The following is a 17,025-nucleotide window of genomic DNA, read 5'->3' as shown; positions in this document are numbered from 1 at the left end:
TTGGTCAAAGGCCATTGTATGTGCTTTCCTGTCTGTTGGAATGGGCATATAAAAGATCCCTTGCTGCATTAGGAATAATGTAGCAGGTTTCCTCTGATGACTACAAGTCAGAATTACCAAATGTTTGACATCCAATAGCTGATTAATTAATTAATCAATGTGCTCTAGTGGTGTTGTTAAACAAAATAAACTTTTAGCTAGTTATACAAAAGAAATCGCACTAAAGCAAAGGCAGCCTTAAGAGGAATGCATGGTGGCAAAATCAAGGCATTGTATTTCCAGTCCCCTTGCTAATACTCTGAACAACACGGTTTCTTTCTGCTGATGCAGACTGAAATTAGATCATCCATTCCACAATGTAATGCTTGTTCTTTCTAAACAGTAAATCGATGGGAAAAACAAAATGCAATTCTTTGTTACTCCGTATTTGCCAGACAAAAACAAATAGATGAACACATTCAACAAAGGATTTATTAATGTTTCTTAGCTTATTTACAAAAACACTCTAACTTTGGGGTGGGTTTTTTTTATCAATATTCAACATACATGATCATAAAATACTGTAATTGCATTAACAATGACAATAACAACATCAATATTTTATTATATTGTTCTATTTAAACTAGATATTCAAAATTATAATCAACATTATTAAATTTAGCTGATGTGCAACAGAATAACAAATAACCATGTTAGGTTAAAACTGTTTATCGTAACTTGTCTCAACAGAAAGTTTTCAATCATTTAGGTGGAAATGCATCAGACTATGCAGAAATCAGTTACTGTAGGCTGGATGTTGAGGTAGGCCCGTTTGTTACATCTACCAATTGAGGTAAAGTAGAAACCAAATCGTGGTTTATACCACAAAACAATTATATGCATGTATTATATTACATAATGAATAAAGCAATGATTTTTTTTTCATTAATTCAATGTAATTCTATAATATAAATTGTAGGGATGAAGAGCTCCAGATATGATGAAATTACAGATTTTGGGAGGCATTCAGGATTTTGGCACTACCTGAAACCAGCGATGAAAGTTTTATGGATTTATCCGGAATTTTAATCGTCTGTACAGTGTTTCTGGGCTTTTTGCTGTTTGTCAAACATTTTCCCTACTCTCTGTCCAAAACTTATGATATCATTTCTGCTGATACTCTGCATATGTTCTGAACTGGGGCCACCATTTTAGACCATTGTGCAGCCCTAACTTTAGGGCCAATCTCAATACCTAACCATTCATATTAAAATTTCTAAAAAAACAATGTGTAACCTGTGAAACTTCCTGCCTGCCCTTGTTCTTTCATGAAAGGCTTTACTTTTCAAGATTCTACAAGTCTCTGGTCCATCGTAATTTTCATCCCTTGAATTGTATATATATCAACAGCATTCAAATGACCACAATATTTGGTGCTCTATGCAAGCCTTCTAATATGTACTTTTAAAAAATTGTGATGTTAATAAATAAATTTCATATCATTTTATTAACTACTTTTGGGGCCCCAAAGGCAGCCTTCTCGTTTGTTTAAAGGTCCACATCTAATGACACACACAAAATGTGGCCTTTTAGAACTGGTGAAAATGGAGGACAATATGTGCATTAATGAATGAAAATAAAAGTCTGGGGTACCCTTTTTGACAAGAGGTTGTTATTCAAAATGTCCTTTATACAATGCTCAACAGTACACAAATTCATTTGTGAAAAACAGTGTAGCAGTAAACCAATTTTAAGATTTATTGCCACATAATAAACTATATCAAGCATTGTAACTGTGCATGACAAACTGTAATTATTAATGTTAAATTATAATTATTGTGTCACAATTCACTAGCCAGTGTCTGTAATCAATGTGTAGTTTTAGCAGCTCTGGATGGGCATGTCGTATAACTGGGCTTTATCCAACTGGTGGACATTAATTTCTTTATATGTCATGCCAGACTCTCGTTCTGGATTCATGCTTTCTTGTGCTAAAAAAGGAAAAAGAAATTCATTACTTTATTCCAACATAATGACTTTGACCAACAGATTATGTGTATTATCGATACTCATTATATTAAATCCACTGCATAACATTTCGTTCCTTTTCATATATGGATCATTCCACAGAAAAGGGGAAAAATTCTGATTTTGTTTTTCTTAAAAATGAAACAACTTGAATCTATTTTTTATTTACAGTACTGTATTCAATATATATTTCTGCACATAAAATGATGGTTTGGCAGCTAATAGCCATTTCAGTTTGTATGTGTGTTTTTTAAAACTGTCACAGGTAAGAAGTAGTGCCCACTAAGTTATGGACAACAGGAATATCAAACATTACACTAAACCTACACAGGGGACATTTTATATGGTACTACAATTTAGGCAAGCTGTCCCTTTCTATGAATTAACGTCACTTTGTTACAAGATAAGGTTATATTTTATGTAATCACCTAAATGTTTACTCTTATCATATATTTTCTTACAAACTATCATTTATAATTTGAAAAATATTTCCTTTATGTTGCAAGAAGTAGTTTTACTATATATCAACCAGCACATCCTTTTACTGTCCTTGTAAATATATGCTAATATCCATTAACAACATACATTTTAATTTTTAAAAATACATTTGTTCATGAAAGTAACCTAGTGGACATGCGGTAACATAGTAGACCAGGTTTAACTTCCACTAAGTTACTTATAATAACCATCTAATGAACTAACTGACTTACAGTAAAAACTCTGATTATCTATATTTAATGATCAGAACAGGCTGATACAGTAATAAGAATGAGTAACAAGGTCATATGTCTAAATACAGACAAATAATTATTTTACTGATGTGAGGTCATCATCAGATGTAAATGATTCAATCGGAATTGACAATAAATAACATTTAAAATCTTAACTGTTACACATTTAATTCAAATGAGTAAATAAATTATTAAAGACACCTCAGCATGAATATCATAATATTTGGAATCAAACAAAATGTTCCATGGACAGTGTTTCTGCCAGAAAGAAATGTATGGGTATGGCGCTATGGAATTGAATGCAACCACAGTATGAGGGCCTCCTCCAGAAAGAAAATGAGTTAAGTTTTGGGCTACGGTTAAGACAATCATACAGTACTGATAAGGATAATTAATTTTGTCAAAAGTTATTTAAAACAAAAATCTACCCAAAAATGTGGGTATGGCGCCATACCCGTTTTACCCTCTGGCAGAAACCCTGATGGACCAATATAACAAATACAAAATTGAACTACAAGCCAATACACATCTTTTTTAAAAATTTACTTCAGCTGACAAAATCATATATTATTTCTGTTTTTATTTTTCAACACTTTTGAAATTTTATATATTAAATGCATGCATGTGTACATGCTTATATCATTTATAAGATCTGGTCTCATAACTTGTGTCAGTTTGTTTATGCTTACTACCATTAGCGGTTGGTTTGGGAAGGAGACAAACAGTTTTCATAAATATACCCATAAATGTCCTTATTGTTGAGGCAGAATGTACTCCACCTGTATAGCTGTCTCATTGTACACCCTTATGATGTCTTGTTTAACACTGAATCGTAAAAACAAAATACAGCCAGATACATTTAATGCAAAGATGCACGAATATCTTTCATTTGTAGTAGTTTGAGGTACAAGAATAAGGAGTGTACACATCAACAGCGACCCATGGGATTCTATATACAAGAAGATACAACAACAGTCACTTCAGTGTTGATTGAGCTATAGTGTAGTAGTTTGAGGTACAAGAATAAGGAGTGTACACATCAACAGCGACCCATGGGATTCTATATACAAGAAGATACAACAACAGTCACTTCAGTGTTGATTGAGCTATAGTGTAGTAGTTTGAGGTACAAGAATAAGGAGTGTACACATCAACAGCGACCCATGGGATTATATATACAAGAAGATACAACAACAGTCACTTCAGTGTTGATTGAGCTATTTGTGCTGTAGTTTGAGTAAGACTAGTGTTAGCCAATATTTCATAATTAACGTGACTCTACAGAAGTTAGAATATAAGAATTCTGCATTTGCACAAGTTAGCTATTAAACAAACATAACTAGCATCCCCCTGGTCAGAATTCAGTGGGGGGGGGGGAAGTATTTTTTGTTTGTTAATTTTTTTATTTATTATTATTTACTTCGGTGAATCTTTAATGTGCCAGGTAGAGAACACATTCATTTGGATATATATCACTAAATCAAACTGAAAAGATGCCATTAGTAATAAACACAATAGTGCATACAGCAGCTATATGTATAACCATTATTTTAATCAACATATTACCACAAAATTGAAATATTAATACAGTGCACACCATAACACCTGACCCTTAAAATGTTTTATATATCGGGACACATCTCTGACTTCTGACTATCCTAGTTCCACATAAAAAAATTCATCCTAATTTTACTGGCACTCTGCAAATGTTATAAACATGGTATATAGTAATTAACTGGTACACTAGTAGTAGTTAAATAAAATCTACCTGTATTTATTAAAATAACTGAAAACAAGTATGTGTCCATCATTAACTATTAGTATAAATCAATGTGATAACAACTGTGATGTGTTTTATACTGGTAACTGATATACTGACAGTGTGGCTACTAAGTTACTCCGTTGTCCGCTATGTTACTAAAGTGTCACAAATTTACAGTAAAGCTAATATTCTAGGACTACACTTTAAAAAGTAAACTATTATTCAGTATATACATGTAGGAGATGTATTAATAGTAACATTTTAGCAATAACTCCGTGTAATGATGGCATTTCTACCTGTTTGTCTACTAGGTTACCAACACTGGTCTACTAAGTTACTTTGTTGAAGGTAACTTAGCAGATGGTAACATAGTAGACATTTTCTTAAATATCTCATCCTATGACCTTGCTAGTCTGACATATTACCACTCAGGCTTTTGTTTTAGGTTTTGGTATACTTAACCTACTTTGTGGTATAATAGTCAAACTCATACAGTATATTGGTGGATTACTACATTGGTAACCTTGCAGACATATAATAAAGGTACGACTGACTCGCGTTTCCAAAATTGAAAATAAATTAGAAATGTGTCACATCTGATCAAAACCATGCTTCTTATTACTGACAGGGATTGCATTGCCATCTGGTGAGTATTTAAAAAGATTCCATATGTATCTCTCAGTGACTGTACTTGTCTAAAATAAAGTAATAACATAGTGGACATAATAAATGGGGACACAAAGTCAGACCTGTCAACCCTCCCGGATTCCGCGGGAGTCTCCCGGTATTTGATTAAATCTCCTTTCACCTGTGTGGGAGACAGTTTCTCCTGTTAAATGACATTTTTGTAAGCATAAAAAAAAAATCTATCCTCTTTTGTCAAAATAACATAAGGGAAGTAACTCTACCTTTTTTATTCTCATTCGGAAAATGTCGACTACTTTCGTTTTCTGAGAATGTAACAGGCCGAATTGTCCCGACTGTTTAACCTCTGCCGAAGTGAGAATTGTGGGATAGCCTATTTATATTGTTAAAAAAGCATATGGAGTTTATAAAATGACGTGTTATTATAATGTTTGTTGTCATCGTAATGGCTACGAAGCGTGTTGCCGCTAATTCAACAGGCTGTAATTGACATTCAGTGTTGCATAAAAAAAAAAAAAAAAAAACAATCCAATTTAGTTCTAATGACACCTCTGAATTGTAAAATGTCTTCCCACTGGATTACATAATGCAACTATGACGAATCTGAACTGCCAGACTCCGAGTTGACAGCGATACACACGATGCATGTTAAAATCACATGTCACAGCAAGATAACAAAAAGACCAATTAGCTGTATAAACATACTTGTGTCAGTCACTCTTCAAGAAATTATTTTTGTACAATTAAAAAATGTTGTGTTTGACATTGACATAAAGTTACTCACGGAAATGGGTATAATTCCGGTATATTTCACACGATGTCCGTAATGAGGTTTTACTTATGATTAATGAAAATACAATAGTTATTGCATCATTATAATGATTTTAAATAAGTACCACGCCACCGTTCCTCATTATAGTAAAAACTGAATATTAATTTATAAGATTTATATAAATTTGTCTTTGGTACTTACAATAACCACAATATAAGTTGTAGAAGCATCACGAGGGGTATATGGCTTTTTATGTACCCTCTGTGTGTTCTTTTACCCCGAGCCGAATTAACGCCAGACAATAATTGTTAACAATTTATTAACGGAGCCGTACCACGCGGACGCGAACGAAATCACTTGCAAGTGACGAAAAATAGTTCCATCGATAAACGAGTTTTTAACTTCAAATGTTTGTAATATGAAATTGTCTGAAACAGATATTAATAATTTAAAAAAAAAAAAAAACTTTTTTTTATCAGAAATGTATGTAGTAAAAAAAATTAAAATATTAAAAATAAAAAACAACTGTTGCTAATCGCGCATTAATACAATAACGCCACGACCGTAATTAGGTGGCCGAGTTCAACATTGCAGCTTTTAAAAGTATTGAAATAGTGTATTTTACAGTAAAAATTAAATTAATGATGTATACTTGATTGATTATCAATGTTATTTATAATCTAATTATTGCTTTAGCATTAACTGGGGCGGCTGGAAACTGTTGGGAAATTACAGACGGGGTATAAGAGAATTTGGCTCCGCCCACAGGGGGATAAGGGATTTGTCCAACGGCAAACAACCAATGAGATTAAAGAATTTTACATGAAGGCGAGATAAATGATAATGTGACGCAACCTGTAAGTGTAATACCGTAAATGCACTAATTAAATTTTTTATTTCTTGTTCATGTTCTTAACATTTTTGGATAAAATAATTTTTTTTTTTTTAAATATGTATTAAATCATAATAATATTTAAACTTTAAAAAAAAAAAAAAAAAAAAAAAAAAAGTTTTAATGCCAAGATCTAAGGTTAAGAAGTATATATGACATTATATAGTATTCATATAACTTATTGTAATAAATAATGTGGTTTTTTAATGTTGCGATTTTGGGTTAAATTGTGTGAATTTAAAAAATCTCCTGCTTTTTCAACACACACCTCCTGCTTTCTCTTGACTAAAGGTTGACAGGTCTGCACAAAGTAAATCCTAAATAATTTCTATAGTTTCAACAACTGTGTCATTTATATAATTGATTTCAACACTAGACACTATCCAAAATAAAATGGTTTTGAATGAAAAATAATACTACATGTTTATATGGTTGAAGGTTCATACAACAGACTGTATGTATAGACTTGCTGTTTGGGACAGTAACTTAGTGGACAAATTTGACAAAATTTGGTTTTTGACTATCAGTTTCGGTGAAATAATTATTATTGAAATGATGAATGTTTATGTTCTTGCTAAAGCATGATCCACAATATTTGTTTTCATATAAAAGATAAAAGTGAAGTAATTTTTTACTGAAAAAATGGACGGGGACAAAATCATCCATAATTTTTTACCTTTTCTGTGGAATGACCCATATATACACTTATTTTCCACAACATCTGTTGTAAATTGAAAATTCTATAATTTATTTGAAATGATTCTAAATTTCCATAAGTAAAAAGTTAGTTTGTTTTCTTTAACAACAACACTAGAGCACATAGATTTATTTATCATCAGCTACTGGATGTCAAACATTAGGTAATTTAGTCTTAAAGCTGTACATTTATTTCAAATGGATGTCTACATACTGCACTGTTTTAGACCGATGTCTACATACTGTTCTGTTTTAGACTGATGTCTACATACTGTTATATTTTAGACCGAGGTCTACATACTGCACTGTTTTAGACTGATGTCTACATACTGTTATATATTAGACTGAGGTCTACATACTGCACTGTTTTAGACTGATGTCTACATACTGCACTGTTTTAGACCAATGTCTACATGCTGCACTGTTTTAGACCGATGTCTACATGCTGCACTGTTTAAGACCGATGTCTACATGCTGCACTGTTTTAGACCGATGTCTACATGCTGCACTGTTTTAGACCGATGTCTACATCCTGCACTGTTTTAGACCGATGTCTACATGCTGCACTGTTTTAGACCGATGTTTACATGCTTCACTGTTTAAGACCGATGTCTACATGCTGCACTGTTTAAGACCGATGTCTACATGCTGCACTGTTTTAGACCGATGTCTACATGCTGCACTGTTTTAGACCGATGTCTACATGCTGCACTGTTTTAGACCGATGTCTACATCCTGCACTGTTTTAGACCGATGTCTACATGCTGCACTGTTTTAGACCGATGTCTACATACTGTTATGTTTAAGACCGATGTCTACATACTGCACTGTTTTAGACCGATGTCTACATATTGTACTGTTTTAGACTGATGTCTACATACTGTACTGTTTTAGACTGATATTTGACGCCTTCTTGACGTACTCTATTTCAGACTTATGTCTACAAAATGCACTCTATTTGAAGCTGACATATTCTTCTTAGCATACTCTATTTCAGACTGATGTTTACTAAAAGTACAAAACTGATGTGTACATATTCTGTTTCAGACTAATGTCTACTAACTGTACAAGACTGAAGTGTACATGTTTTGACTGATATGTACATAGTCTGTTTCAGACATTACATTTACTTACTTTGTTCTCGTTTAGACTGCTCCTCTGTGGTGGTGTCATCTTTGGTGCTCTGGTTCAGGTCAGTGTTTTCTTGTGATGCAGGAGGATGTCTTCGAATGCTCCTCTCGCCGATTGTGGGTAAAATCCTAAACCTGGATGGGTCCTCCATCCTCTCTATCCTTCGGTGGTCTACATGATCAGTTATTATTCTCTGAGCCTGAAAAATAAAACATGTCCCCAAAAATATGAAATTCTCATCCATAAATGGTTCATCACTTAAAAGATTTAATTGTAACAAAAATCTACCGTATATTAAATTTACAAAATGAAAGATAAGACTAGTCCGTATCGGATTATATCTGCATAACGTACAAAATGAAAGATAAAATGCATAACATACAAAATGAAAGATAAAATGCATAACGTACAAAATGAAAGATATAATGCATAACGTACAAAATGAAAGATAAAATTAGACGGTATCACATTTTATTACCCATATGGGCTCAAATATGTTTTCAATATCTGCACTTGTTTCTACAGTCACCGATTGGTTGGCTTAAAAATTATGTTTTGTTGGTTGTTTGCCACTGCCTGAACTTTACTTTCATTCATACAATGTTTCCATTCATGAGTCAGATTACACATATGTTATACGATCTACGATGATTTACAAAACAAATTTGACTCATTTGTTTCATACATATAAAATGGTCTATTTTCTTAAACAACGGCATACAAGTAGCATACAAAAACAATTATTTTCTAATGCAACCACAGTTGTATTATTTTGTTTTGCAACCATTTGACTGTAAAAAGAACTAAGAATTAAGTATGCTATAAACAACCATTGAATTTTAATGACAAAAAGATACCTTTTGAGCTTGGGCTATCAGGCTTGGCTCTGCCATAACCTCTGTTAGCCTTAGATTATTCTTCACCGCCTTGGTGGCAGTCGACCGAGCATGCATTGGCAGTTTCTCCTGGTACGCCCAGTCAGTGAAGTCCACATCAGAATCTGAAGTCATTTTTCTCACTCTGTAAGATAAAAAACACACCATCAAACCTCTGGCTAGGGATTTTCAAAGCTATCTTAGTGCTACAAAACTGTAAAACTATCATAAGCTATGACATCACAACAGCACACATGGTAGCACTAAGATAGTTTCGAAAATATGGGTCCTGTCAAACAGTCTTCTAGGAGAGGAATAATAAGTATTTTTTAAGACACTGAGCCACTTGTACCATATTAGATGTTTTATAATAATAGAGAGATTGCCTCTATATGTAGCACTATACCAAATAGGATCAGTCTCACTGGGTCTGATAAGACAACCCCTGCAACTGCCCATGGCAACCGACAATGCTGTGGAGGTTTTAAATCTCCATAGCACGTTTTTGCTGTGTACTATATTCATGTTTTTTTTCAATGTCATCCTTTTTTTTGCCGTGGAAATTTTCTTAATTGCAGGGGTTGTAAGATATGAGATAGGACTTGTGATGTGTTGTTTTTCTGGCCAATTTCATTTGTAGTATAAATGAACAAGGTAGTAGTGCTTGGAACTGGAGGAAAGTGATATTGCACTTTATAAAATGCAATATCACACAAAATGCTTAAAGATAAAATTTTGTGTATCTTTTTATTATTTAACCGTTTTGAACATTTTGCACCCTGTGTTCTTTACCAAAGACATAATAATCATTATTCCACAATTGCTAAATTAATATAGTCTTTAGAATTAGTCATTTCAACATTTAAAAGGTGGAATGCTTCTATTTTTGCTTATCTGTACACTGTATTTTAAAATAAGACAACACGATTGGTATAATGTACAAAGGTTGATAACTTTATCTGTCTACAAAAAAAAAATCACAACCTTAATGTGTATTCTGCATTAATAGTTAATGAATTTATAAATAGGAATGGGTAATGTGACGGCAGTTTTAACATTTGTAAAACAGGTAGCACTTAGTAGGGTCTCCTCGAGTCCATAATATTATAATATTGGACTCGAGTACTAGAGTGTCAAACTCGACCCGGACTCGAACACTCGACACTTACAATAGCTGATAATGAGACTAAGGAATAAAGTAAAATAACATTATGCATCTTAATTCTGGCCCGCTGGATGCGCAGTAGGTCTGGGATCGATCCCTGTCGGTGGGCCCATTGGGCTATTTCTCGTTCCAGCCAGTGCACCACGACTGGTATATCAAAGGCTGTGGTATGTATTACCCTGTCTGTGGGATGGTGCATATAAAAGATCCCTTGCTGCTAATCGGAAAGAGTAGCCCTTAAAGTGGCGACAGCGGGTTTCCTCTCTCAATATCTGTGTGGTCCGTAACCATATGTCTGACACCATATAACCGTAAATAAAATGTGTTGAGTGCGTCATTAAATAAGACATTTCCTTCCTTTCCTTCCTTAATTCTGATGCTGAACATGGATGTCAAATCATGCCACTGTATTGCATTCCACACAGTTGACTTTTGTTTTACCTCCTCCATATGGCAAAGTGACGTAAACAAAATATCATTAAATGAGAGTGCTCTTCCTTGTACGGGTACTCAAGTCCTGTGAACAGTCTTACTAGAATCGACCCATGCCCAAATACTCGTGGAGAGACCCTAGAATACTTACCTTCTGTTTGTTAAAATTTCATACAGCCTTTCTACTAACAAGCCAGATGCTCCCTCTTTGCAGTGAATTGCTCCTTCGATGTAGTCATCAGGAATATCCAAATGCTGACGTTTGATAAACTGAAAAAAATAAATTGGGAAATGTAAAGTAACACATCTGACATTTCACAGTTGTAAAATCAATTAAAAGAAAATAGTCAAGTTGCTCAATTAAGGGACAAAAATTTCATTCAACGAAGCTCCAGAACATTGTTTAATTCTTTAACAAAGTTTATCCATTACAAAACGTAGTTTAGAGAATAAGAGAAGAAACACATGGTTACAACCGTTATTTCTGCTTTCAATTAGCAGCAAGTGTTGTTTAATATATACTTTCTCACAGACTGGACAGCACATACCACAGCTTTCGGTCAAAAATTATATTTACAAGTTACCGGGTATTTCTGCTTTCAGTTAGCAGCAAGTGTTGTTTAATATACCCTTTCTCACAGACTGGACAGAACATACCTCACCAAGACTCATTTTAAACAAACTGTTTGTATATCTCAGGCTGGGGTCTCTGGTTAAAAAACAAAGATGACATCCAATTCATATATCCAATGTATATTTCAGTTGGGATGTAAATAAAAACATTTATGGTAGTCACATATTCAAGAATATAAATCTATTTTTATTGCCTCCGATACATTATTAATTTATTATCTAAAGAATGAGACAAACATAATCAATAACATTGTTGTTGAAGTATAATTAACCTGGGGATATGGCAAGCCTCATCACTTGAGCCTTAAGTTTTTACCACCTTAGGGGCCATTCAAATATTACGTAATGCTTTGTTGTCAGAATTAGACACCCTCTCTCCCCCTTGTAACACTAGGTAACACTAGACCATACACCCTCCAAAATATTAAGTAACCTTTGGAGACACACCCCTTTCCATTCACAAACAAGAATAATTTTAACGTACAGTTATTTGATTTGGGAAAGCATAGATATGAATTTCAACTTGATTTATAATCATTATTGTGTGTTAACATTTACCTATAACTACATATATTAAACACTGTCGCTGTTACAGTATTTATGAAAGAAACCAACAAACAAACAACAAAAACAACAACAGAATACAAATTTTAGTAATTGATAAAAGGTGCATTATGTGATGCCAATTAGTACATACACACACACACACATACACACACTGTAATGCTACATAACGTTTGGATATACACCCACCCATCCCCTCGAGCGTTACGTAATATTTGAATGGCCCTTTAGATGTACCTTGTCTTTCCCATTTAGGGTGTATACTACCAAATCAAATCCCATAGACGACAATAGTAACATATGTGGCTAAAACTCCTACCTGCAATGTATCAATCGACATAAACGCCACGGATATAAATACTACCACCCCTCACCCTTAAAGTGAATCACAAAAAAGTAGGTGTCAAGCTGCTCATTTCTGAGATAACGGGTAGCGTCTATGACTACCCTAGTTCCACACAAAATTTTAGTACTTTTTTTTTTACAGGTACCCCATACATGTTCCAAGCACAAGGCTACTTGACACAGTGGTACTAGATGAAATAAAATTGCATACATTTTTAGCCCAGATGAAACTAATTTTTTTTACAACCAACACACTCACATTTATAACCAATCACAGGACTTGTGGTGTTCACTTATCTATCAAAAGTTCGGTGCACCTTGAACTTTGACCCAGCCAGAAGGTATTTGGTTTAGTACTATATAACTGCATAAAAATGATTCTTATAATCTATCACTTACTGTTTTTAAAATTCCCCAGTTCTTTGATTTTGATTCCATCGATGTCCCGCTATAGAATGAATGCATCTGAATATTTAGTGGGAAGTACCAAGAGAAAATTTCTGCAACTAGATAACCATTTGATAAGTCCCTGGAAAAAAATCAAAGCAAACAGATTAATATTAATTGTTGTAATGAATAATCTTTCTACAGAATCAACTTTGATATCAACAAGTTAACAATTACATATTTTCAGGAATTGCAGTGCATAGCCTAACTGATAAATAAAGATATCACTTTAAGTCATATAATAACATTTATATATATATATATATATATACACACAGGCCTCACACGAGGTCAAAATCATAGAGCGAAGTCACTTCTCTCTCAAACTTTAGAGAGGGCGAAGTTTTTAACAACAGGGAGACTTGAATTTTTAATCAAAAAAATAAAAGACGCAAAAAGAAGTTATCTAAATATAGGTGCAACTTTTACAATTTGTATTTTATTTATTTATTTATTGTTTACCATCTGTACGGCTAATAAATTGATATTAAATCATCTTTCCACATGTCGCTTTCTTTAGAAATAATGAAATGTAATTGAACAGCACTAATTTCACCGTTTAGAATTAATTCTTTCGCAAGTTTGTCTTCTCATTTCATTTAATAACTACTCCAAGCAGAGTACTGTCCTAGTATATTAATCCACCACGGTCACGGGTAGAGTACCCTGATGCAATTAAATACATTCCACAGTCACAGTTTGTTAATTGATACACTGTTGAGTTGTCAGACTGAATGGGTACTATATCCGTGAAGGTGTGAAAATTGCTTATCTGCTGGACATTGTTACTGTTGTTTAAAATTAAAAAAATTAATAGAATTTATGCACAGTGGCCGCTTAACATGAACACTTTAGCGATTTGGGGATCCAGTTTAAGTGGCCGATGTATGTGTCGGACAGGTAGCCGCTTATTATGAGTACATATAAATGAAAAATCCGCTAGGGCAGGTTTGCATGTATTATTTCGTAATTTCCACATCTGTTTTGTATGCTGAATTTATTCATTATGACAAAGTCTATGTAAAAGTAGTTAATTACTAATTACTCCTGCATTATTTTCACGTCGAGGTATGCTGCTCCAATTTTTTTTTTTTTTTTCAAGGTATTTTCTGGCGGAGCATGACCCAAATTCTCTGAAACATTTCACTCGCCATAGTCTAGATCCCCACCCGTGTACAATTCCCAGCACATTCGCCCGACAATACGCTTCACCAGTCAGTAGCACACTTAGGCCTACTATTAGTGTCAGACGCAGGTGTTGTCTGAGCTAGACCGTCTGTGAGCCTGTCGCATGCGTTTGTGCCGCCAGTCTCTCTTCAAACTCTCAGACTCTTCACACTTAATTATTATCTATGAATAGATGTTCCTCAAGTTCTTCACCATTCATCCGTGATTGTACATTGCAAGTGATGACTTTTTTTCAAAAAGGTGACACAGATTTCGCCTTACGGTGACTGGCATGGTGAAGTCAGGCTGGTCAGAGCGAAGTTTGGGCTCACTTCGGCCGGTCGCATGAGCCCTGTATATATATATATATATATATATATATATATAGTAGAGTTTTTTGTTCAATAAATCCGTATATTAACTTAATATGGGTCGAACACGCCCAGGGTCGACTATAAGCCTTCGATCAAATGGAAAAACCACCAAAAAGGACCAACAATTGCTGCACTTGCAGAATTGGTTATTACAACCTTCAGATTAATTATTTATGCAGAACGAGCAATAGATGAATCGGAGAATTGCAACAATAGCCATGCAATCCTTTCTTTACCATACTTGTCATGGTGTTTGTTTAGCGGCCATTGGTAATGATCTTTCAAGTACAACTAGTGTTACGGTGCCTGTTAGATGAACCGTGATACCAATTAAACAATTAGTGCACAAAATGGCGTTACTTTGAGCACGTCTACAAGACCACTTTTAAATGAAACAATGGGCCAGTTAATCAGCTGTCATCACTTCAACAACCACACATTTAATTAATACTGACAAAGGCTTCTGCATCACACAATTGGAGTAATTTCGAATAAATTCTTTCACTCTAATATTTTGCTATACAATACCTTGATCAAAATTTTAAGTTTGCAGTTACCAAAATAATATGTATCTAATTCAACTTTCAAACTGATGTTACGGAAATATCCGATGTTGACCGAATGGTTTGGTCAAACTACTCGATGGGTCGAACACTTTCTCAAGCACCAACGGGGTTCGAGCCAACTGTATATGTATGTATGTATGTATGTGTGTGTGTGTGTGTGTGTGTGTGTGTGTATATATATATATATATATATATATGGCTATTAGTAGTCTGAAATAGTCTGAATGGCTCCCTAATGCAAAAGTAATGCCTTTAGCAGCAGGTCTATTCACTACAGTAGAGGCATAAAAATGTAGCATACCTTTTGCAGATTGAATTACTGTCCGAACCAAAATGTTAACAAGTACAAAAAATTACTATCCTACCTTTAATTACTGTTACATTTCTCCCAAATTTTGTCCACACACAAGTTGTAAAAAACCCATTACAGTGACACAAATTCCACATATGAGACTGTAACGATGTCGCCAGTATCGACTTTGCTGAGATAGTATAGGGCAAAATACATGCAGTTTTCTGCCGTCTGCCATTTTGCTTTTTTATGGAATAATCTTCAAGAGGGGTAAAAGCCTCCAAAGTATGTGACATAATTAATATAAAATCAATGATCTTTAAACAAACAAAAAATAATTTTAAAAATTAATATGATGTCATTATGTTTGCTTTTATATCATAACATGTTATGACATTGCTAGATGAAGTCATATCCTTTCACCCCTCTTGGAAAATATGCCATAAAAAGTCAAAATGACAGCCGGCACAAAATTACATGCTTTTTGCCCTATGCGATATCAGTGAAGCCGATATTGGTGACATCACATGGTTATCATCTAGTATGTGGAATCTGTGTTATTGCAATGGTTTTTCCTAGATTTCTGTCAGGACAAAATGCGAGTAAAATCTAACGAAAAATAAAGGTAGGAGAGCAATTTTTCGTAGTTGTTAACATTTTGGTTCGGACAGTAGGGGGCTTAAAAATCATTGAAATTAAATGTTTTGGCCTTGTTGGTCTGGCACGAGTGAGGTCACATGACAACAATGGAATGTTAATTCATCGTCCTCCATTTCAACTCAATTTCTACGAGTCAAATGGACCCAACACCGGTAATTTTGAGGAATTAACAAAAACGACTTAGCCAAATTAATTAATGATTTTAAGGGTTTGTAAAGTTTTGTATTGAGATACTTACTTGTCTGAACTTTATTGTTAATGAAAATGCTCACGAACTGTTAAGAAAAACCTCGCAAATGAACGACAAGCAGACAACAACAAATCGGATGTTGATTGCGGGAACCGTGCACGAGAAAACAAACCGAACGGAGTTGGAAGCATAACGCAGTTAGGGACGTTGACGATACGTCCAAGCGGTTAAGAAACAGATTCTAGACGAAATAATACTTTTTACCATTTTGGAGTCTTTACTTTCCATGTCAGATCAAGACTCTGAATCCATCGTAATACTTCTCTTGGTAAACCAGACATATTAATATAGAACTATCCAATTATACTGAAAATTGTAAACAATATTCTGCTTGTTCAAAGTTCGACGCTTCCTTCTGTTTCCCAGACAACACCGGTCTTAACGACTTTGTTGACCATGAAATAATCCGAGTTTATAAGCATGCGCAGAGTACTCAAATAAAATTATTATTGATTTCAGGTCTCACTACACAGATCACTTCCGGGTGACAGTTCATTGATCACGGTCCACTATAGTTCCTAATTGGGACACATGTTATGGGTCACATATTCACTTCTAGCAAATGGTGAAGAATTAAAACAATATGTATGTTTAATGGTAAGCCTTCTGGCTGTATTTT

General features: G+C 34.1%; 1 protein-coding gene across 1 annotated transcript; it reads right to left on the bottom strand.

Moving 5' to 3' along the window:
• Positions 1-453: 453 nt before the first annotated feature.
• LOC121375330 (spermatogenesis-associated protein 4-like) lies at positions 454-16,797 on the bottom strand. Its single transcript, XM_041502733.1, has 6 exons — positions 16,611-16,797; positions 13,050-13,179; positions 11,260-11,378; positions 9,494-9,656; positions 8,640-8,835; positions 454-1,970 (listed from the first exon to the last, which is right to left on the bottom strand). Exons 1-6 carry the CDS (start codon positions 16,685-16,687, stop codon positions 1,861-1,863), a joined length of 795 nt encoding a protein of 264 aa, XP_041358667.1. The 5' UTR covers positions 16,688-16,797; the 3' UTR covers positions 454-1,860.
• Between the last annotated feature and the right edge of the window lie 228 nt (positions 16,798-17,025).

This window comes from Gigantopelta aegis, chromosome 6 (genome assembly GCF_016097555.1).
Source record: "Gigantopelta aegis isolate Gae_Host chromosome 6, Gae_host_genome, whole genome shotgun sequence".
Taxonomy (NCBI): Eukaryota; Metazoa; Mollusca; class Gastropoda; order Neomphalida; family Peltospiridae; genus Gigantopelta; species Gigantopelta aegis.
The sequence above is the reverse complement of the archived record's forward strand: the minus strand, read 5'-3'. Positions and strand labels throughout refer to the sequence as shown.

What these genes read in the sequence shown, in the direction of transcription:
- LOC121375330 (XM_041502733.1), bottom strand. Translation starts at nt 16,687, where the DNA reads ATGTCTGGTTTACCAAGAGAAGTATTACGATGGATTCAGAGTCTTGAT. An exon ending in ACTGGGGAATTTTAAAAACA is followed by an intron (nt 11,379 to 13,049) that starts GTAAGTGATAGA and finishes TATTTTTTTCAG; the next exon opens with TTTATCAAACGTCAGCATTT. An exon ending in GAAATTTTAACAAACAGAAG is followed by an intron (nt 9,657 to 11,259) that starts GTAAGTATTCTA and finishes TTTATCTTACAG; the next exon opens with AGTGAGAAAAATGACTTCAG.